The following is a 24,903-nucleotide window of genomic DNA, read 5'->3' as shown; positions in this document are numbered from 1 at the left end:
GTTAGGGTATAGCGCAGTGTTCTTCACAGATGGAACATAGAGACACGCCTCCTCCACCATCAGGTTTTCTGAGTTCTTACTACAAGCCATGTACTGTCCCAGCAACTCTACGTGAATTACTTCATTTAATATTAGAGCAAGCGTGTTAGAGATGAGAAAACAAACAATCGGAGAGGCCAAGTGTTTTCAAGGTCACTCAGTAAGACCGATTCCCAAACCTGTATGCTACAGTGGCGATAATTATAATTGCGATAGTACCAAGAGTTGGAATTTATACAGTGCTGCTATGGGACTAGTACTATTCCAAGGACTTTCTATATGCTTTGACTTACTTATCCTAGTAATTAACCAATATTTTAGAAACATTTAATGTCCCCATGAGAGAGTGAGGCATACAGAGTTTTGATAACCTTGAGCATACTTATATTCCTTGAATTTACTATGGAAACCTAGGAAAATCTCCATGTGTAGGTTTATGGTAGAATGCTCTTTCTTTCAAAGATTTTAGAATGTCTCGCCTTTGACTTTTGTATGAATTAGGATTCCAAAGGGAAAGCTATTTTAAGAATCCAGGCAATAATAGTACAAAGTAATTGCATGCCAGTAATTTAGTTTGTTAATCATGATTAAGCATTATTTCCCACATTTATTGCAAGCTATAGTAAAGCCTAACTTTAAGCCATTTATAAAAGTTAACTTTAATAGGATTGCAAACATTTATACAGGAACTTATCAAATAAGATATCCTACACTCACAAAATATTACTGTGACTATGATGTAAAAAAATTACTTTCTGGTTCCTCAAAAAACAAGCCTTATCTGTATATTTTTTTATTGTAGCAAGGAGCTGGAGTGCTCACAACGTGCCTACCTGCAGAAGCTTCCATCTGCTGTTCAGGTCTTCCAGAGTGCTGAGGTTGTACGGGGACAGCTGAATGCCCGATGCGGTGAGCTGGCGGGCAAGGTCATTTACGTGGCTCACGTTCTCTTTAAGAGGCACGATTTCTCCTCGAAGTGCCTGTGTGAAATAGACAAGGGCAAATTGGAGGATAAGCATATTTAAATCACAGGGACAGACACATGGGAGCTATGAGCTACTTTACCCCGTGTGGGCTGCAGAGTCAGCAATGTTCGCTCTGGTAGTGCAACAACAGACATTTGTTAATGGCGAATAACAAGACATATGGAGTGCTTCTTCCGTGCCATGATGAACTTTGTCCACACTGAATTTGCTTCTATTCCCACACAATAGCCCTATGAGCTTAATAGTTGGCAATTTCTCACCTTACACATGAGAAAACAAACTTGCAGAGCTTAAACATTGCCCAAGACCTGATGGCTCAAACCTGAGGAACCTGGGCCCTACCCAGGTCTGCCTGTCTCCAGAGTGGCGATTCTTCACAAATATATTATATACCTCTGCAAAGAAATTCTGGATTGGCAAAGGAACAGGGAAAAACGTAGTGCTCCTAGATCTAAATTCTACTCATCCCACAACCAGAAATAGATCTTTTTTTAAAACAATAAAAAGATATGTTCAGTCATACAATATTACATTCATACATTGTCCCAACTACATAATAAATAGATTCACTTAGAGATTAGGGTATTTTGTCAAGTTCTAAGAATGACTTCCTGGTCTCCTGGTACTTCAGTCCTCCTATCAATGACTGAAGAGGCTCCCATGGGGCTTCTCAGCTGTCTCTAAAGCACTAGACTGGGATTCTCTGATGCGATCCATCATGACGAACTGTTGAGCAGAAGAACCCTATGCAGATATGGGGAGGAGATTACTATGCATCATATCTACACTATTGAGAAGACATTTATGGATCTTTAACATGATGTATGTTGGCCAAATGTTCCAATGAGCAATTTCTAAGGGACAAACTCCCTCACTGAGGAGAACAATGCGTGTAATGTAATGTCTGTGCACAAGGACAGCATCACTGACTTGGCTGTAGTGCTGTTTTGACTCACTTGATCTGGGCAGGTGTTATTTCTCTGGTTCACTGAGTTGGTAAAAAACAGTTTACACTGACCTCATCTATAATTCCGGTTTCCTCCCACTCCCAATGGAAGGAACCAGTGTGTACATTCTAAAAGAGATTGTCTAATGAGATACCACCTCACACCGGTCAGAATGGCCATCATAAACAAAGCAACAAACAACAAGTGCTGAAGTGGCTGTGGAGAAAAGGGGACCCTAGTGCACTGTTGGTGGGATTGCAGACTGGTGCAGCCACCATGGAAAACAGTATGGAATTTCCTCAGAAAGCTGAAAATGGAATTGCCTTTTGACCCGGCAATTCCAGTGTTGGGGTTATATCCTAAGAACCCTGAAACACCAATCAAGAGAACCTGTGTATCCCAATGTTCATAGCAGCACAATTTACAATAGCCAAGTGCTGGAAGTAACCCAAGTGCCTATCAATAAATGAGTGGATCAAAAAACTGTGGTACATTTACACAATGGAATTCTATGCAGCAGAGAGAAAGAAGGGGCTCCTACCCTTTGCAACAACATGGATGGATTTGGAGAGCATTATGCTAAATGAATAATCAAGTTGGTGGAAGACAAATACCATATGATCTCACCTTTAACAGGAACCTAATCAATAAAACAAACAAACAAAATATAACCAGAGACATTGAAATTGAGAACAGGCTGACAGTGACCAAAGGGGAGAGAGGAGGGGATAATGGAAGGAAAGGGGGAAGGGTTTTCAGGAACAACTATAAAGGACACATGGACAAAACCAAGTGAAGGGTGGAAACAGGGGATGGAGGTGGGGAGGCTGGGGCGATGGGGAGGGGTGGGGGGAAAAGGCAGAAAGCTGTACTTGAACAACAATAAAAAATTCTTTTGAAAAAAAAAAAGAGGTTGTCTAATCCTCTCAAATCAATCTGAATATCTCACCACTAAAATGTGGTATTGTATGGAGTAGAAGACTCTTATATAGTTCTTAAGTAACACTAGCTACTGTGATAACCACTGTGTTGAATTTACAGTTCTTTTAAGTGGTCATTAAAGCATTAAAGCATCACGGGGTTCCCTTTGGGACTGATGAAAATAGTGTGGAATTAGACAGTGCTGATGAGGGCACAACCTTGTGGATATGCTGAACACTGCTGAATCATACACTTGCAAAGGGTCCATTTTAGGCTAAACTGTATGTCTATAGTAATTAAAACAAAGAAAAATAAAAGACACTCTTCTGACTGAACACACACGTGCAAAAAATCCTCTCTCATCTTTATATCAGTGGAATGTCATGGAAATCAGTCTGAAACTAAAGGTTTTTATAGGGGTTGATAGTAGATATTATGACTTCATTTCCTTATAAGTAAATGATGCACAATCACTTTGTTTTACATAACAGAGAAGTTGGAAAACATTTCTGAAATGACAACGGGGAACCCCAGACAGGGGCAATGATTCCAAAATGGAATCCCTCTCTTCTGGATAATAACATCTGTTTCCAGTAACCACAAATAAAGATCTGATGAGTGGGAAGTGCGAATGGGAAGCCACTGCAGAGATTACGGGATAGCCCAGCAGAATCTGACAGTGCTGCGGACCAGCCCTCTATGCTAATCATCTGCGTTCACTAGTGGGGCACTCAGCCATGAAGGTGAGTATCCATTTCACTTAAACCATATCTAGAGTTCAGCTCTCTTTGGATTACATAGCCTACATGCTCGAATGTCTCTTGTTAGAATATTTTGATTTTCACTTTCTCCCTCATAGCCCTGGACCCAGATTTTTCTTTTCTTTTCCTTTATTATATATTTTTTAAAGATTTATTTATTTATTTGTCTTTAGAGGGGAAGGGAAAGAGAGAGGGAGAGAAACATCAATGTATGGTTGCCTTTCGTGCACCCTCTGCTGGGAAGTGGCCTGCAGGGAGCGGCCTGCAACCCAGGCATGTGCCCTGGCTGGGAATCGAACCTGGATTGTCTGGTTCTGAGGCCCGCACTCAATCCACTGAGCTACACCAGCCAGGGCTCTTTTCCTTTATTATATTTTATCTTGTGGGCACAGATTTTTATTCTGCATCAACGATTTGGAGGACAAAGGGGATTAAAAACCAAGTTCCAGTACTCAGAATTCATCATGACACTCACTCTCCCTTTGCCTCTCCTCTAGTCCTCTTTTTTCCTTCTTTTTCCTTCTCCTCATTTCTTTTTCCTTCCCTCTCTTTCTCTCTCTACTGTCATGGGATCTGGTGGCTTTTTTTTGCATTCATATCTAGCAATTGTAGTAGAAGTTCTGTTAACTCATCTCCACTTAAGACTCACCAGATTAGCCAGAGTCTTCATTTCTCTGCGAAACACACTAGCTGGAACCTCTAACAGCCTTTAAATAAAATGTTACAGGTATCTGTCAGTATGCATGGTCTTCAGCTTTCATTACTTGAGCTGTTGGTTGTGTGTATGTTGCAATAATCAGTTGTGTTCTCAAACCCATTTTTGCAAGTTAGCATTGCAATCCCATAATTTCATTAAAGATTTCCCTAACCAAAGAAATACAAGTCTAAAAATGAGTTATTATTTCTGAGTTATTATTAACTGAGACGGATACTCAACTCTAAAAGAAAAAGAAATATTATTGAATTAGATGTACGTAAGACCATAAAAGATTGGAAAAATAATCCAAACAATTTAGAAGGATTCTGTATTCAGGATGCTTCTCATGTTGCTTGATGGACTCTCTACATTAAAGAAAGTGCAAATCAAAAAGTTTGCATTACCAGTGTGATATATGGAGAACTCTAATCAGTGAATCTATACTCAAAGAAAAAAACCCTTCATACAATATTAAAATGTTGATGACTGCTTTAAGATGGAATAAGATGTTTATGATTCCCTGATTCACCAGTCTTTTTCAATTAATGGTTGGACTCTAGGTTCTAATTGAATTGGAAGAATGAGCACCTATTAGAAACTTTTACTACAACTATTTTACTACCATTGCCACTGTGCCTAGTATTATCATCAATTAAGGATAAAATGAACCATCTGTCGAGTGTAATTTGAATGCCTAAATTTCTGTTAAGATAAATGGAGCTTTGGGGGAAGGTTAGTTGATAAGGAGATAACTTGGTGTGAAGGTTCAGTTTGGGCAAATGTGGTGATGGGCCCCAGCAGATTAAAGAAGTATAACCAGCAGAAAGTCATCATCGGGCACTAAGCACATGAGGATGGAGGGAAGGAGATAACTCTGATGGTAGAAAGAAAAAAAAAAAAAGGAAAGAGGCGGCAGGAGAGTGTTCCAGTCAGCAGTCATTTTGGCAGTTGACTTAGGTTCTGGTGACAACTCCATAGCATGTGGGGGTGGATCACTGCTGTGCATTGCCAGTGCCCAGAAGTGCACATAACAAGAAGTATGGTCCCCTCAACACTGAATCTCAGGGCACATTATGTAAACAGTGAACATAGGTACCATTTCAGAGGAACGACATTGCTTTTGGCTATATTTCAAATATTAGAGCTTTTAATATTGCACATATAAGTTTATCTTTAAATTATTAAACACTAAATGTAAAATGTCAAAAAGTACAGTTAACTCTGAACATTGTGATGGGCTGTTTAAATATTGCCAGCATTTCAGTAGATTTCATTCTAGTTTGAAAGCATGAGAAAACATTCAAGGAAGCCATTATACTGTGGGTTTTCTTTGAATCACTTAAACATCTGGAATCTGTTCTTCATGAAAGAGCAAACCAAGTCTAATTTTATTATGACTAGTTTCATGCAGGCAGAATTTTCACTTCATTAAATGTTCTCTGATTATAGATATAAAAGTACTGATTTAGAATGATATATTAGTCTGATGTGTCAAGTTTTTCTTCTTTTTATGAAATCAAATTGCTCATCAGATCTTTGCTTATCCTTGTGTAGTTAAAGATTTGTTCAAATATAGATTTAGAATTTTTGTAATCATCCACTTTGCAGCAAAAGAAAGGAATGGTTTATTAACAAGGGAACAATATTTTTAAGGGAGTGGCTTTAACGAGATAGGCAACGGACAATTCCACAAGGCACAGAAGAAGGTCAGTTTGGAGGACTGGAGTAAGTTAATTAACTTTGACTTTGAGGGCCTCCAATTCCTCTGTGAAGCATTAAGTGAAGGGATCAAAATTCTGTCACACTGAAGGTGCTTTTTGGGATATTGATTTAAGTTGTTTATTAAGAACAAAAGACTGACTTCCAGTCAAGATGGCAGTATAGGCAGACATAGTTCGCCTCTTTGCATAACCATGTCGAAATTACAATTAAGATATAGAACAACCATCACTCAGAACCATCAGAAATCAAGTTGAATGGAAGTGTAACAACTATAAAATCAAGCTGAATAGAAGTCTGACAACAACTGAATTAAAGAAACCATATCCATCCAGATTGGTAGCAGGGGTGTGGAATGGGCTGATCGCACACCCATGTGTGGTGGATAAAAATTCAGGAGGGGTATTTCAGGAGTGGGAGTCCCAACCACACCAGGCCCCCCAGCCCAGGATTCAAGTGGCAGGAAGATAAGTTCCCATAACTTCTGGTTGCAAAAACCAGTGGAGACTGAGTTACTGGAAGAAAATTCTGGAGTCCCATGCAGTTCCTCTTAATGAGCCCACATATAACTCATGGACTCAGACTCACTCCCTCTGAGTTCTAGCACCATGATAGCAACTTGAAAGGCACCAGTGGAATACTACTGGGAGGAAATGGAGTATCTGGCATCAAGGTGAGAGGTGGTGGATGGCTTTCTCCCAGACAGAAAGGTGGGCAGAGGCCATTGTCTCTTTCTCTTTTTTTTTTTTTTTGTTAAAAGATTTTATTTATTTATTTTTTAGAGAGAGAGAAAGGGAAAGAAAAAGAGAGGGAGAGAAACATCAATGTGTGATTGCTCCTCACATGCCCCCAACTGGGGACCTGGCCTGCAACCCAGGCATGTGCCCTGACTGGGAATTGAACAAGCAACCCTTTGGTTTTCAGGCCTGTGCTCAATCTACTGAACTACTCCAGTCAGGGCTCTCTTCTGAACCCTCCTTCTACACAGCCGCAGAGCTGGCAGGCAGGTACCATATCTGAAACTCCATCAACCTGGCTAACATTCTTTGTCCTGCCCTGGAGATCCCTTGTGGCTCTGTCCGCCTAACTTACAAATTCACCCAAGCTGTTAACAGAGACTTTTCTATATCAATGGGTAGTCTTGACTCATGCTTCATGTATTCCTAAATCCTCTCAAACAAGCAACAGCCAGACTCAGCACCAGCTCCGGTGTGTCTTGCTAAGTGGCCCCAGGCCTAGCAGTGTGGCAGCAGCCAGTCTAGATTCACAGGTTGGCTTCACCTGGGGATGTCCAAGCCCAGCACAAGTAGCAGCCATCTCAGATTGCTTTATAGCTCAGGCAGGGTGGCCCCAGACAAAACACAGGTGGGGGCTGACCTTGGCCTGTACCACCCAGGAGACCCCAGGGCCTGCGTGCCCAGTGGACAGCTACAGACCACGTTGGAGCACCACCACTCTTCCCCTGCACAGTTAATTCTCCTTGGAGGGTAGAAGTTGGTGGTCAGTGGTCATAGCCAGTCCTTGCAGCTGACTGGCCTCAGTAAATTCCTCCCATTAATTTGCCAACAGCAATCAAGGCTCAACTACAAGAAGAGGGTGTACTCAGCCCACATGAGGGGTGCACCTCTAGTACCCAGCTTGGGTGATAGGGGACGCTGTGCCACTGGACCCTACAGGACACCTACTACATTAGGCCACACTACCAAGACAGGGAGTCAAAGCAGCTCTACCTAATACATACAAACAAACACAGGGAGGCTGCCAGAACAAGTGGACAAAGAAACATGGCCCAAATGAAAGAATAGATAAAAACTCCAGAAAAAGAGCTAAATGAAATAGAGATAATGAATCTATCAGAAAGATAATTCAAAACACTAGTTATAAGGATGCTCAAGGACTTAGTGAGGACCTCAATAGCATAAAAAATGACCCAGTCAGAAACAAAGGATTCCCTAATGAAAATAAAGGACAATTTATAGGGAAAGAACAGCAGACTGGATGAAGCCAAGAATCAAATCAACAATTTGTAACAAAGAAAAGCAAAAAGCAACCAATCAGAACAAGAAGAAAAAACAATCCAGAAAAAAATTAGTATAGTGTAAGCAGCCTCTGGAACAACTTCAAGCATTCCAACATTTGCATCATATGTATGCCAGAAGAAGAGAAAGAGTGAGAAATTGAAAATCTATTTGAAAAAATACTGAAAGAAAACTTCCCTAATTTGTTGAAGGAAATAGACATGCAAACCCAAAAGAGTGAATCTTAAAAGCAGCAAGAGAAGTTAGTTACCTATAGGGGAATTCCCATAAGACTGTCAGCTGATTTCTCAAGAGAAACTTTGCAGGCTAGAAGGGGTTTGCAAGAAATATTCAAAGTCATGAAAAGTGGGTCCTACACCCAAGATTACTCTTTCCAGCAAAGCTTTCCTCTAGAATCTATGTGCAGATAAAGGGCTTCCCAGACAAGGAAAAACTAAAGGAGTTCATCATCACCAACACCATTATTATATGCAAGGTTAAAGGGACTTATTTAGGAAAAAGAGATAAAAACTATGAACAATAAAATGGCAACAAATACATATCTATCAACAATTGAATTTCAAAGTCAAATGAAACAAGAAGAATAGAGACAAAATTATGGATACCGAGAGTGTTTTGATGGTTGCCATATGGGAGGGGGGTGTGGGGGAATGAGTAAAGAGATGAGGGGAATAAGAAGTACAACTAGGTAGTTACAGAACAGTCATAGGGATGTAAAGTTACAGCATAGGAAATGGAGTCGCCAAAGAACTTATACGCATGACCCATGCACATGTACAATGGTAGGGTGATTGCCTGAGGGAGTGGCAGTGCAGAGTGCAAAGGAGGAAATATCAGGACAACTGTAATGGCATAATCAATAAATTGTGAAAAGCCCTGGCTGGTGTAGCTCAGTGGATTGAGCACGGGCCTGTGAACCAATGATTGCAGTTCGATTCCCTGTCAGGGCACATGCCTGGGTTGCAGGCTAGTTCCCAGCAGGGGCCAGTTCCCAGCAGGGGATGCACCAGAAGCAATCATACATTGATATTTCTCTCCTTTTCTCCTTCCCTTCCCTTCTAAAGATAAATAAATTAAAAAAAATTGTAATAAAACAGAAACAGAAGAGTCAGAAAGAACTTTTGATCTTCCCCCTTTCCCGATCAATAGATTCGGCCAGAGAAACCTGTCTCAGGGAGGAGAATTTAGGATGCCATCTTAGCCTCTTTTAAATTAAGTATGGCAAGCAGAAGGGCTTCAGGCAGATGCCTGTTAGCTAGATACCTGCCATGTCCCATTGTTTCTGAGTTTCCTAGCAGGGATTTTGCCTGCCAGGCGTGTAACCCTCTTTCCTCAACTACCAACCAGTACATTGCCTGTTCTCACTTCTGAAATCTAAGACCTCTGTTTCCCACCACCCCTGCTTTTCTGCTTTGTCCAATAATGTCTTACATATCTAGCTTTGCCTCATTTTGTCTTTGGAATTTTCATGCTTATGGGAATTTCCCATGTGCACATATTAAAGTTTGATTTTCTCTTGTTCATCTGTCCATCAATTTGATAGTTAGCCCAGGTAGAAGAACGTAGAAGGTGAGAGAAAAAAGTATTGATATTTTTTCAGTCCCCACAGAGCAACAGACTTGGCATAGCATTGGTGTGTAAGCTGGACTGAAGCAGGATTTAAGGGTATGTGGGAACACTGCAATTAGTTGTAACAGAGACTACGAGATGGAGGTGACCTAAGAAACTCCTGAGGTTGCCAGTCAGGGTTGAGGGCCCATTTGAGGCTGAGGACTCACACGCTTTTACAGAACCAATCTGGCCAATTTTCTCTTTCCTGAATAGTGTCCCACGGAAGCCTGGAGAAGACAGTTGGTCCGGGGGGTGGGGGTGGTTTGTCAGAGGGTTGTGGCATGAACACTTAGGGACAAGGCAGTTTAACTTTGAACTGCAAAGTGATTGGAAAACAGACTGTGGAGTCTAAATTGGCTTAGGAAGAGAGAAGGCCAAGCAAAAGAAGGCTTAGGGATGGAGAGAAAAGACAAGGGTTCAGTGGTAGAGGGGCCAGACAACCCAAGAAAGACTGCTGCAGGGGAGCACACACACGACAAGGAGAGGGGATTCTCGGAGGCTTGAAAGAGCTCTGCCATTTTTGAGTTTGTTTATAAATTGTGATAGATGCATCTCTTTCTCTCTGTCTCCCTCTCTCTCTCACACACACACATATACATAGTGCTTTATTTGTGTATTAATAGTGCTACTGAAAGTCCGACCAACTTCCCGTCTTAGCAGTAGTAAACATTCTTCCTGAAACCTCAACCGAGTAATACATCACAGTCCTATCTCACCTGCTAGGAATGCAAAATGCATAGGGGCTGATGATGAAAGGTCATTCTAGGGTTCCGGGCACTGTGCAGAGAAATTGACCTATGCATGCTTGCTCCTCAAAAACTGAACTAGTGACGAACTGCGCTTCTCTCTACACAATGAAACTCTACTGAACGAATGTTTGTGAACTGAAAAAGAGCCTAAAAGGAGGAGGTGCTGGGAAAAATTCCCAGCATTCTTCATGCTGTAATAGTGAGAAGATGAGAGGGAGGAACTAGAAATCACGCCTACAAATACAGCTATTAGTGCTGGCACTGGCGCTCCTACACGTGGCTCAGTGAAGGCCTCATAGAGGCCAGGTACCTGGGATTTGGGGGCAGGTTTGGCAGCTTCTGCATTTCTGGATGAGTATATCATCCTGATGAAACTAAATGCCTGCCACTGGGGCCAAGATGGTCAAAGACCCTATTCTGCTCCAGAGGACTGGAGGCCTCTTGGAGCCTCTGAAACACGCGCAGGTATTTCAACTGTGCTCAACTGTGGTTGGACCAATAACAAAGACACATAAGATAAGACGTAAGCAAGCTTTTCATGAAATGCATCACGCCTGGACATGTCTACCGGTTGTCTGTAACTCTTGGTGCTTTATTCTGGTTGTTTCCTTGCCCAGTGTGGTGACTAGGCTGTAGGTTCAGCTTTTGTCTCTGACAGTTACTGCCTTAGGCTGGTTTCCGAGAAGAGTCTGAGTGCTCTTAAGAGAAGGGGAGGCAGCGAGAGGACCGGGTAAGAAAGTTAAGTAAAGATGTGGTCTTGGCTGGGGATCGGCACCAGCCTAGTCCCACGGAGAGTGCTGGAGTACGAAGTACACCCTAGTCGGCCCCGTCCTGAGACAAAGGGGATTGCCCTTTCCTACACTGATGTCATTAAGTTATTGGCCACTAGCTGCCCCCTGGCAACACGAACAACGTGAAGAAAAAAAGAGAAAGAAGCCGGCCACAGTTAGTGTGGTGAAGCTATCATTCAGCTTTTATTTTAAGAATGTTGGGGTTATAAGCTTCACGGTGAAGCCATGATCTAAAAGATGAAGAATTATGATGAGTGCAAATAGAAAAGGATTTTAAAAATGGAGGCTTTTTTGTATTTGGGTGTGCACTCTTTTTCGGTAATGTGAACGGAAACAAGATGATTTTTCATGAAAACATGAGCATTCTTTAAGGAAAACACACAGCAGTTAATTGCTATTCTTTTAGTGCCACAGATTTGGAACTGTGGTGACTCGGAGGGGAAACCTCAGTTAAAATATAATTACTGATAATTGCTTGGCAAAGAAAAGCACCGAATTGCTTCATGTCTTCAAAGATCACACTGTTTTTCTAAAGTCTATTTTTTTTATTTAAGCTACCCTAAGTCATCCTGATCATGCTACATCTAGGTCATTAGTTCTGTATCTGTTTCATTACTTATGTTCTTCTTTGGTTTGCTCATCAAAAGTAATCAGGCCTAAATATGAAAACATACAAGAATTGCCCTGAAATCTGAATGTAGGGAAGACAATGGAAAGAAACAGCATAATATTTTGCCTTCAGCCTATCATAATGAAAACGGATGCTGGAATAGATTGCAGTCGCATCTCTATTAAAAAAGAGTACATGCTTCAATGACATAATTTATTGTGGAGAATGTCTCCTCCAGAGACAAAAAGTGATACTGAAGACAAAGGGATGCAGTCATTCAATCTGCAGACTGTACCCTGTGTCTCAGCTCCACATAATAGTCCCTCCGTATTTGGCAGAATCGAGGATTCGATCTTACAGAGAGAGGGTACATCTCCGTTTTTGTTGAGAATCTATGCGATAGCCCCACAATGTTAGCAATGAGATAAGCCTCTTGCAAGAAAGATATTTGTCCAGAGCTTGAACAAAGTGTAAAAGGTAGGAAAGCTTAATGTGTCTGGGGAAAAAGCAAACAGTCTTTAATAAGTTGAAGCATAAAAGACGGGGCAGTTGTGGAAGCCAAACTGCAAGCATTTTCTTGGAGCAAGATTGTGGTGGATTTGAATGAGCTGGCTTGTGTGATGCAGATAATGAAAGTTTCTGCAGGGTTATGGCAGAGTCTCTCAGACACTCTTTTTGTTAGATTTAATTACTACTCACTTCAAAACACTTACTTTATATCAATTATGTACTATGCATATATGTAGTACGTCTGTTATGCACTGGGAAAATGGAACTTTGAACAGACTCAGAGTCATTAGCAGGCATGCACAATTTAGTGGGTTATTAAAAAAAAACTCAAAGCAATCTTGCTGTGAGAAGTTGTGTCATGGGGTTTGGAAAATGAAAAGAAGGATGCTGAGGCAGGTCAGGAGAGACGCGCTGAGGGGGTAAGGTGACTGAGGTCATCCACACAGGGCAACAACAGGAAACGCATGCGCATCTGGGTGTGGAATGTTCATCTGTGACATCTTCCAGGAGATCAGTGTAAGCTGGTGGTCATTTCACAAAGAAGTGGCAGAGTGTTAGCAGATTTGGCCAAGGAGTAACACTGGCCAGAAACAGGGTGGGATCACATGGCAGAACATTGTCAAATAATTTTTAAAGGTCTTATGCAAATGAAAGAGAGCATTTTCCCTTGTGCTTTTATGCATGCTTATTTATTCACCATTCAAAAAAACTCTTATTGAGTAACTATTATATGCTAGGAATGTTCCAGGCACTAGAGACAAAACAGTGCACTAAGCAGACCAAGTCCCCATGATCATGCAGCTTAACTCTAATGGATATAATTTTATTTAAATGATGGTTGTTATTACATAGGCTTTTAGAGGCTTACAAATTCCATAGTTATAAAATGCAACGTTCTGACCAAGAAAATGCAGGATAAAGTGTGGTATTGTAACAGTAGTTAGCAACAGATTGTTTTTTCCATTAAGACAAATTAAGCTACCTTTGCATGTATAACTCATGGTGAACACAGGAGTCTAGGGTTGTGAGTTACCTGTGCAATATGCTAGAATAAGTTTGCTTTATACTAGGCACATTTATTGAATTTGAGTTCTACGGGGAAGGCGCTCACTATTAAAACAAAATGGATCTTTGCTGACTTGATTTTCCATTTAATATACTGTTATCAATTTAGATATACTGAAGCAGAAATGAATCAGGGATGCATATAAATTTTCTAAGAGCTAAAAATAATTAAATGGAAGAGGGCTGAAAAGGATTATAGAGTGCCCTTCAATATTTACTTTTCCTTTCAGATTACTGTGGCTCTTGGATTTAATGCATGTTTTTATTTAGTCTTTCCAAAAAAGTCTTTCTACCTTACAAATGGAACAGAAGAACAATATACTCATCTACTTAAAGTCAAATGAAATGAGCATAAACTAGGTTTTCTTCAAATCTAGGCAAAGGCATGTTTAGAACTTAGACTGGTAATTTTAAACTAATGGCTCATCTTCCTTTCATCATATTTCTAGCCTGAAAACAAAGTCTTATGTATTGCTTCCAGCCAATGTCAGTGGTTATTATTTTTACCATGATGTGTGTATGCGTGAGATAAATCTAGCTTCTTAAGCGGCGGCAAGAGTTTACTCAGGTTTTCATTTTTGTCATCATCTATTGAGGACTTTTACTTTGAAATATTCCTCAAATCTTTCTGATCACATCTTAAGGTAAGACCTAACTTCATGTCCTATTATGTTCTGTTATGACAACTGCTATCATGATGATGTCCACTTAAGTACATGCAAATGATGAATTACTCCTTAAACAAATGGGTCTGTGTATCAAGCTGTCTCATCAGTGTACTCGAATGTTATTTCAAAATAATTCAAAGTCACTGGCCAAATCTACCCTTTAAAAAAGTGATGAGTATCCAACTAACAAAGATCTCATACTTTAATAGCCATAAATTTTTTTTCTTGTTCAAGAAGGTGGTATGATAGTATTCTCAAAGATCTGTGGGAGTAATTCTGTATTGGTTCCCTAAAGAAGAATACTATTTCAGTTGAAGGAAGGGTTTAACATCTTTAAAAAATAATCTTTTCACTATGAATTCAAGATTATTTTTTTTTTGAAAGTCAAAGTGGGTCAGATTTGACTAAGATCTATCTTGCATGTGACATTCAAGCCCAAACCCCAGGCTATTGTAACACGGAGACAACATGGAAAAAATCTTCCTCCCACCTTCATAGCAAAATGCAGGGTGGTTCCAGCAGTAATACTTTATTCCCTGCTGTGAGCCAAAGGATCAATAGAACTCATGCTCATTTATTTAGCTTATATTTCTTTTAATCTTATACTATAATGGATGCGCAAAAGTCATGATACTGGCTAACCCTTGTGCTGATTCTAGCATGGGATTTGTGTAGACTGAAAACAGTAAGGCGTTCTCTGTCCCTGCTAGAAACACACGGAGACCAACAGCCAGCTGACAAGTAGTAAGTGAAGTGAGACATTGTTGCGTGCGGCCTGTCTGTCCTTGGGTCCGACAAAAGCCTTGATCCCCAGAGCAATTAAATGGGTATTGCGTGATGTGATCTAATAGGATTTAGGTTCACAGCAATTGTACAGATTCCAAATTGGGTTAAAATGTTTTGAAGTAAGAAAATAAGTAAATGAAATGAAACTTGGTGGTTTGTCACTGGTTCTAAAAAAACCAATAAACCATGTATAAAGGAGCCATGGACAAAGACAACGGAGGGGCGCAGTTAGGATTGAGTGTGGGAGGTGGGGGTAGGTGGGGGGAGAGTGGTGGAGGCAAAATGGGGACAACTGTAGTTGAGCAACAATATAAAAATTTTAAAAATAAGCCAATATTATTGCTTTTTTCCCCCTTTTTTTAAAAAAAGGTTTTATTTATTTATCTATTTTTAGAGAATGGGGAAGGGAGGGAGAGAAACATCAGTGTGTGATTGCCTCTTGCACACCCCCTGCTGGGGACCCAGCCTGCAACCCAGGCATGTGCCCTGACTGGGATTTGAACTAGGACCCTTTGGTTTGCAGGCCTGCACTCAATCCACTGAGCCACACCAGCCAAGGCTTATTTTCCTTTTTCACATTAGTTTCTGTTTAGTTACTATACTTTGGCATATATTGCGGATAAACTGACTTTATTCTCTTTGTTACCTTGCTATGTGAAGATCAACAACAGGATTTAAATATTTAATAGGGGAAAGGTCTGAATGAGCCCACTATGTCTATAACACTGTGGAATCCCAGGGGAACATGACCTATAGAAACAAGTATGTTTTGAAGTGGGACTGGCAAGCTCTTAACTATGTGAAGGAAAAAAGTTCATCATAAAAATCAATTCTTTAAAAGGAAATAGAAATTTATCTTAATGTTAGATTCTCCAGGCTCATTCTGGTTAAGAGAGTTTAACATTTCAGGGTCAAATGCACTGAGGAAACTTAATAAGTATTGAAGTTCACAAACAAAAACATAACAATAATATGTGGGCCAATTTCTGGAAACATTGAAAATCGATGTCCCCTTACTCTACCTAATTCAGTCAACTCAATTATTTAGTATATACTCGATTTGAGTGGGTTTGCACATAGCTATTTCGATTTTACATTGAACACGAATCCAATTACTTTGAAGGTAAAATTTCCTTTCTTTCCATCTCCTGCCCGGACCCCACCCCCAGAATTCTAGAAAGAGAGGGGAAATTTGTTTTGAATGTTTCTTGTTCAACATTCAAGTACATTTGAAGACATTTGTTTCTATTACGTTTATCCCATAATTCTCATTCCATGCACCACTCACCACAGCTCTGAACTTTCCCACAGGCATTGAAACACAGTGATTTTGCTCCATACTTGGGGGAAAACACCCCCTTTCCCCAATGAATGCAGTTAAAACTCTTTCCTACTTGCTCTTCCAGCTTTACCGCACATCACTCTGCATTTCTACACAGAAACACATACCCAGGACACAGATCCGCAGTGGGCTGACACGAAAAGTCATACAAGGTAGGAACTCCTGGATAAGCTATCCAGTATTCATAACTAGTGAGCAGTTTCCATTTAAAAAAGTCAATCAATCTTAAGTATTCTAAATGTCCTGGTTTCAGAAAACTCTTCAAAGCACTTGTGTATAATCAGTCTGTTTAGTAGGAGATTAGGGAGAGAATTTGTCCATTTAATTGCTGCTATTGGTAAATATGGTAGCATTCAAATGGCATGCAGATTATGTGACCAAATACCTTCATTTTAAAGTATTAGCAGTGGGAAGGCAAGTTTAGCTCAAGGTCATCTGAAGCAAGCGCCAAATGGTAGCATTAACATGCCAATAGGGAAGTTGGGATAAGTGACTGAATGTCTTCCACAAGAGACATTCGGAAAGAGTATACTATTACTGATGCCAAAATTTCAGAGCGAAAGTATATAATCAATTCAGACACTTACACATTATATCCTTATAAAGCCCAAATAGCTTATAAAGCCATTTTCTTACCAATAATCATCACTTTCTGAGACCTTTTCATGAACTGTTCTATTACCAATTCCAATAGGTATGTAGGAGGTAGGGTCAGGGGAGGGTGGATTTTTCTGAAGAAACAAAATTCTCATCACTTGTGAAGAACTGCTGCATGTACAAGAAGAAAACAGCACTGAAAAAGGCATGCGGGGACATGGAGGCTGACCGGATTACTGGTTTCACTCGCCAGCTGTAGTGGGCATGTTTCCCAGCCTGGCATCTACCCTCCAGCTGCTGTGACTGTGGGCTGGCTATAAATGTCTCGCAGTTGCCTCTCTTCTTTAGAAAAGTGACCTCTGCTGATGGGAGTCCCCTGGCCCAGGAGGTACACATGCCCTTGGCTTAGGACGTAATTCATGTCCCCAGGGGTGGGCCTTGGCCCTGGGGTACTGGCGCAGAGCCCAAGAGTCAGTTATGTGTGTCCCTTCCCCATTCTGCATTCAATGAGATTCGGCCATTAGCTTGAATCAGCCATGGTAGGAGTATTTACACCACATGTGGAAAATGCTACAGATCAGTGTTTACCCCTTCTCAGAGGTAATTGATGCTTATTGACAAACTGCTGGCTACAGCCAGTGATTGGCTGGAGTGTGAAAAGAGAACGCTGCCCCGTGGTTTATACTCCAGAGCTCTCTCCTTAGGGATCTGGACACAAAGCAAGATTTTGCCTGAGGTGTTCTCTTGCTTGGCTCTTTCTTCTCTATTGTTATGTTCTTGAACTCCCCTACAGGCTGCTCCTGAAAGAGGACTGTCTATAAATCACCCAGACCCCTGTTCATAGGGTCTGCTTCCGGGGAACTTGACCTGTAACACCAGTGGAGCCCTTAATTAAGTGACGGCTGCACAGAAGCCTCAAAGGAGGCATGTTTAAAATTACAAAGAGCTCCAACTCATGGGCCTTTTGGGTCCCAAGGATCAGACGAAACTGCCAAAGGTGAATTTGAAATGGCAAGGATCTGCTCTTTGTGTGTGTGGACATAAAAGAAAGAAGGTGATGGAAAGAGCTCAAGCCTGTGTAAATTGGGTAGTTTTTCGCATTGTGCCTTTCGAATTATGCTTTCAGACCCCCGGCGGAATGTACTGGAGGCCTCATCTCACTTCACATGTTAGAGAAAAAGGTTTTCATATGAAAGCACGACAAATACACTATGAAGAAGGTCATAACACTGATGTGACATTTAAAAAATAAAACAAGGAATATCTGACAGACCTAGGCAAGCCTAGCAGAAATGGAAAATCACCAGGTGGTAAAACTGTACCCTGGGAAACTGCAGCCTGGGAAAATGCCTGCCTGGGACACTGCCTGCCAACCCTGCCCAGGACAAACAGATGCCCGGCTGAGACTGGGGTCTGGGGTTGGCCTACTCGGTATAACAGGATGCAGCTCTAACTTGAGCATGACAAGATGTATCAAGAACAACGGTCAGCAGGAATGGCACCCCGCAACCAGCTCTAGCCAATCAGACTCTGGCACCCCAGCCAGTTACCCTTTGCGGGGTTTTATGCTTAAAAACCCTGCCCTAAGAACAACTGAGTGAGTCTTAAGCTCCCCTGGTTGGCTCCCCAACCTCCCTAGGTTGGCTCCACTCTTCCTCTTATTACCCGCTAACCCTGCTCCTTGGCTCACTGCGTCTGTCTGGTTTCTTGAGCAACTCCGACCTGACAACATCAAAAGCTCCTGGAAAAATGGGTAAACAGGTGCAAGGGGAAGATTAACCAGGCTTCATCTCTTTGGCCATTAAAAGAACTGACCTCAAAAGTTTGAGGAGCGCTTCTTTTGGTAAAAGCAGTTGATAGAAAGATCCATGGTAAATGTTAACTGCAACTAAAATATTATGCAAAAGTTTAGTGTTTGGCCCCCTTACACTGCAAGGGCTACATTGGTATCACCGGCAGATCTGTCCCTGGAACACCAGAAAACTGGTTTACTAATCGTTCAGTGCCATCAGTTAATGTGGTTAATGTAAGGTTGTGTGAGGCATAACTTGATGCCAGCGGGAACTGTGTCATTTGGAAGATTGTAATTGCCAAGCATGACAGGGACATGGCAGAGGCCCACTCCTTGGGTTATCGGTTCTGAAGTCATTCCTTCTGTTCGTGGAAGGAGAGGAATGTGACCATGGCCTGGAAACTTGTTACAAGTTTGGTTGATATTAAAGGAAAATAGAAATACATATTGGCCATGTACTTCCATTTTCTAGGGAATTTCAGTTACATAAGGGACTCATACATTTAGAGACATTTCTAGTTAATAAGGTGCATGCACACAGAGACACACAAGCTAATAAAAATTCTTGTTCCCTCAGAAGATGTCATTCATACAATTCCCAGTACAATTTTATTCATGAAATAAATTAAACATTCACACTCTGTAATGAGATCAGACTTCTTTGGGTATAGGTTTTAACCTTATCATAAATGAATGAATGATTGAGATGTTAGATCTGTTAAGACTGATAATATATACCTATGTTTTTTTTGGTTTTGTTTTTAATAGCCTTTTATTACCTAAGATTCTTCAGGAATAGTGTTATAATTACTACCAGTCACAAACAAAGCATTTGGAATAAATAAATGCTCAGTAAACATGATTGGCATATTAAAGGATCAGTTTTTGATATGGTGGCTTTCAAACAGGAGGAAGAATGATATTCTTTGGAGAAGTTTTTATTATCTAATTAAATACTTCTTTAGCAGAATAATGTCAGATGAACTCATTAGTTGCACATTTTGATTAGCCCTGTCCTTCTAACTCTCCCGTGACCAGAAGGACAGATGTACACTTCTGACTTAATGCAATGACAATGGCAGCCAATTCCAGCTCCTTCTTTTATCACAGTTCATCAGAGGAATACAGAAAAGTCCACATGAAAATAAGTTCAATTAGAAAAAGAGCATGTTCCTTTTGCAACTGTTCGAAAGCTTTTTTCCCCTCTATCTTTAAGCAAAGTTCACTTAGTAATTACCTTATTTATGAAAGTAAAAGCAAAGGGATGATTCTCTTATTTAAGCAATGGCTTTAGGCTTTGAATGTGGAAGGCGCCTTGAAACAGGCCAAAAGGAAGGGTGCGGGGTGGCATTAACTCATGTCCTCCCACCCACTGCTTGAAATTGTTTGCTTGGTTCCAATGTATACCACACTTACATAAGTTGTTTATGAAGAGCCAAATTAATAGTCTCTGTGATTGTTTTTGTTGGGATTTGGAGAGCTGACAAATGAATTAGTAGAAAATGGCAATTCTACATGAATTAACTTTTAAGTCTCCCTAAGAGGCTGATGCAAAACTTAATAAGAGACTTATTAGGAGAAGTAGGACAACTTAATTCAGATTGATTACAGACTTCGGTGAAGACAGCTGGGGTTCAAGTGAAACTGAAAAAGAACTTATATGCACTTCAAAGTATGCTAAGCAGATGTCTGAAACAATTACTGCGCACTGTCTTTGCAGCAGTTTCAAAGGCAGGATGGGAATAGCAGGGTAAACGCAGGTTCTATTTGCCTACGTTGAGGTGGGGGCCTTTAAAACAAACACAGCATTATCTAAAATCAGATGCCTCGGGGAAGGAGCGAGTTGCCATTGCTGTCCTCAGGAATTTGCTCTTCGCTTTATAAACAAAAAAGAAAATGAGAGAGAGAGTACATGGGAACTCAGTAATAAGCTCTCCTGGCAATACAAACTTACAATTAATTTTACACTGAACAAATAATTTGCTCAGGAATTTTAAGATGACTAATTCCTATTTTAGTTGCTAAGCTCTATTAAAGCCAACAATGACCATTCTATTTTTAAATAATAAATACCATTCTTTTAAAGTATATAAGGGAGACTTTTAGCAGAATATGCTTTCTCATTACCCAGGTATCCAGGGCCAGATCATAGGCATTTAAACATCAAAATGGCATGCTTTAGAAACTAGATAAAACCTTAGTTACTCATGTGATGGTCATTACTTCCCTCTTTAATCCAGATTTATAAAAGACTGCATCTTTTCTGTTTGGATTTCTTCTTGATCAAGGGCTTATATAATACACATAGCATTTGTATGTGAACAACAACAGGAGTCTCCACAGAGCAATTCATTTCCGGCTAATGACAATGAACACTATGTTACTAAGCTTTCCTCTTCTTACTAAAGGTGGTGCAACTCATTATGGAGAAGTCATCCCTTTATGGAGAGTTGGGAGAGCTTCCACATTTTGCATCATTCTCAGGGCTGCCCTGTTTGTGATGGTTCTGTCTAACCACGCGCCCCCTATCTCTATAAGAAAGAATTACACACTTCCTTATACAAGTCCTATGTAAGAAAAGATTTAAGGCTGACTCAGATAAAATAACACATGGGACAAAATGAATAAAATAATAATCAGATATTAGAATGAGGGCTAAGACAGCAAAAGCAGTGAGGGAAGACAGAGTTGTGTGTCTGATGACATGAAGTGAAGATGACATCCTAGTGTGTTACATCCCATTCTAGATTTTTCATCAGGAGAAACTGTGCCTGGTTTTCTCAATGTCAGTTTCTGAGGTGGCATGCTTTGATCAATTTCTCAGATAGACCAAGCCACTTGGATTTGGGATGGTAGGCCTGAAAGGATGCATTTTCCGGGTTTCTTCTTAAATTGTTAGGTATAAACGTTGAACATAAATAAGTCAGGACAGCATGGTGGCTTCATCATAGTCTCTAGTCTACTACACACATTATCACATTGTTCTCAGTTGTAATTCTAAAAAGGTCTAGTCAAAATATTTCATGGCAAGAACTTTAGGGAGAAACTCACAGAATCCCGGCCCTTGACATTTTCCAGTGAAGAATGTAGGTTAAAAGTCTGACAGAGGACATTAAATTCATAGCCACATAGGTATAACAAATTTGCATATTCCAAGATGGCAGCCTGGGAGAATTTCACTATGGTGCGTGGAAAACCAGTTTCAAGTCAAGAGACCAACTAAAGGCAGTGACATATTCTCGGCTCAAGAATGACGTACCACTTTCTGTGTAAAGAAACTGTGGTAGGTTAGAACAAAAAGAAAAATTGGAAAAACAACTCCTGCAAATTATTTCATATAGGAATTATTCTTAAGAACAGAACTGTCATATGTAGACTTTAGGTTTGAAAGATAGTCTACTTTAGCAAAACCTGCCTACATGCCATTGACAGACCTATGCAGGGCACCTGGTGATTCAAGGAGCTATTCAGAGTCCTCATTATTATAAGGAGAGTAACGATATTTGTGTAGTCACATTAGCATTGGTATCACTTCCAGCACAGTGAGAGATCATGATTCTGCCCTTAAAATCTCTGATAAGTAGTATAAATCAGATATTTTAAAAATAAAGAGACACTTAAAATTTAAATTTTATTCCAGTGGTTATTCCTCTGGAAGCTTTATTTGGAAGGCTGAGATTCTCTTAGTCAACAATCACATTATAGTCCTTTCTCCCGATTTACTACACATATACTGTCCTGAAGATGATTAGCTAGCAATAACGCCCTTTCCAGCATCCAAGGACTTCGTTGTTATTGTTCGATCCATTCTCTAACCCCAAAAGGCACGTTTGCTAATGGAAATGATATAATGCCAAAACCTGCAGAAGCACACATTCCACAGTTAGTTCTTTAACAAATGAGATCAGAATGAAGGTGGATATTATGATAGAGTCACCAGGGGCGATGAAAATGAACTAAGATGGGTATATAAAATGTTCTTCTGGCCATGTGCCTAGCTATTAGTTTGCAGTTCCCTACAGTGTGGAACCTCTGAGGCCTTAAATTGCTGAGTAGAAAAACAGGAACGGTAGTTTTAAATATGCTTCCACTTCTTTTCAAAGTCAGCTTTAATCCAATTGACCCCTGATAAACTAGTGCTACCAAAGCTTCAGAGTTCCAAGCCTGGTGGCGTGGAAATGCAACTCATTTCTTTTATTTCCACCGTAAAATGAAGAGGAGCTAGTGAAGGGAAATAGATATCTATGAATTTATGTAATCCATAACTTTCAAATCCATAACTTTCATACAATACTAGTTTAGAAACCAAAAACAATCACATCTATTAGGACCAGTACCTAAATATTCTGAGAGGTATTATAACTTAAGTGTATCTATGTCTGAGAAAGATGAAGGATTATATATGGTATATATAATATATAAAAGCTCTTTTTAAAGGAATATTTAATGCATGCACATTTTGTTATGACTGGAATCAGAATGAATGGGAGTCAATTAGGGTATAGCAAACAGATTTGGTATTAGGATCAAGAGTAGGTAAGAGAGGGAAACGAAGAGGAAAACTGCAAATAGGGTGGGGTAAGGGCCAGCTGGTATTTTGGCTGCTCTACTTGAGTTGTTTTTTGTTATTAAATCATGCTGCATACATTCTCCATCTATACTCAATATCCTAGAAATGATCATGTGTGACAGGGCTAAAAAGAAGTCTCAGGTGTCTGCTCTAAAGCCTATATATTCAACAAAATAGAAGAACAACCCACAGAACAAGAGAACTTATTCACTGCTATATCTGATAAGAGGTTATATCCAAAAATTTATGAAGAACTTATAAAACTCAACATGAAAACCACAAACAAACCAATTAAAAAATGGGCAAAGGACCTGAACAGATACTTTTCCAAAGAGGACATACAGAGGGCCCAGGGCCATGTGAAAAGATGCTTGATGTCACTAGTCATCAGAGAGATGCAAATTAAAACCACAATGAGATACCACTTCACACCAGTCAGAATGGCCATCATGAACAAATCAAATAGCAAGTGTTGGAGGGGATGTGAGGGAAGGGGAATCCTTTTGTACTATTCATGGAAATGCAGACTGGTGCAGCCACTGTGGAAAGCAGTCAAGAGTTTCCTCAAAAAATTAAAAATGGATCCGCCTTTAGACCCAGTGATCCCACACCTGGGAATATATCCAAAGGAACCTAAAACACAAATTTGAAAGAACATAAGCATCCCTATGTTCATTGCAGCATTATTTACAATCTCTAAGACATGGAAGCAGCCCAAGTGTCCATCAGTAGATGATTAGATAAAACAACTATGGGACATTTACACAAAGGAGTACTAAGTGTCGGTAAAAAGAAGAAAATTTTACCCTTTGTGACAGTATGGATGGACCTGAAGAACATGATGCTAAGTGAAGTAAGCCAGGTGGAGAAAGATGAATACCACATGATTTCACTCTGACGTGGGATCTCATGAACAAACTGAACTAACAAGCAAAATAGAGACAGACTCATAGAGAGCAGGATGACAGCTGGGTGAAAGGTTAGGAGGTGGAAGGACTGAGCAAAAAGGGAAAAGGCCTCATGAACATGGACAACGGCGTGGTGATTGCTGGGTAGAGGAGGGTCTATGGGGCCTAATAAAAGGTAATGGGGAAAAATACAATAAAGATTAAATTAAAAAATAAACTAGTTACCAAGCATCAGCTGACTCTCCCATGTCCTGACCAAAACCAAAGAAACACAGACGAAAGGGCAGGTAAAAGGAAATAGCAGTAGTGAAATGGACAGACAGGAGTATGAATAAACTTGGTTTCGGCATGGTTGTAGTTTTATTCTAATGCATATGAGTTCGGAGATCAGAAAAAGATCCAGACTAGAAATTCAGATTTGTCGCCATGTAAGACATTTCAAACTGGGAGTGGTCATACAATAACAAGAGAATTGAATGAAGGTTAGAAGTTAGGGCGCACCAACATTTGAAGGCTAGGTAGAGTTTCAGTATTAAGGAAAATAAAAAAAGAAGAAAGGTGGATGGAGCAGAAGAAAGAATTAAGGAAAATAAAGAAAGAAGAAAGGTGGATGGAGCAGAAGAAAGGTGGGTGAAAGGCAGGGGGAAAAGACCTTCTAGACGGAGGGTGCTGGCAGACGGGCCAAGGGCCGGCGGGACTCACTCACTCTGAATTTGAATCAGGGAGAACGTTTCTTGGTTTGGACACTAGCTGAGTCAATAGAATATGTTTCAAGTGTTAGTTTTGACAATGACA

General features: G+C 40.3%; 1 protein-coding gene across 4 annotated transcripts in view; it reads right to left on the bottom strand.

The window, feature by feature from the left end:
• The window catches only part of DMD (dystrophin), a 1,990,869-nt gene that overhangs the window by 308,478 nt on the left and 1,657,488 nt on the right, over window positions 1-24,903 (bottom strand). For all 4 annotated transcript variants that reach the window (XM_053655812.1, XM_037127036.2, XM_053655810.1 and 1 more), the window contains one exon: window positions 873-1,019. In XM_053655812.1, coding sequence (XP_053511787.1) covers window positions 873-1,019 — 147 coding nt within the window. The remainder of the gene's footprint in view (window positions 1-872; window positions 1,020-24,903) is intronic.

This window comes from Artibeus jamaicensis, unplaced genomic scaffold, assembly GCF_021234435.1.
Source record: "Artibeus jamaicensis isolate MK-2021 breed Jamaican fruit bat unplaced genomic scaffold, CSHL_Jam_final scaffold_1283, whole genome shotgun sequence".
NCBI classification, from domain to species: Eukaryota; Metazoa; Chordata; class Mammalia; order Chiroptera; family Phyllostomidae; genus Artibeus; species Artibeus jamaicensis.
This window is presented reverse-complemented; position numbering and strand designations above follow the sequence as displayed.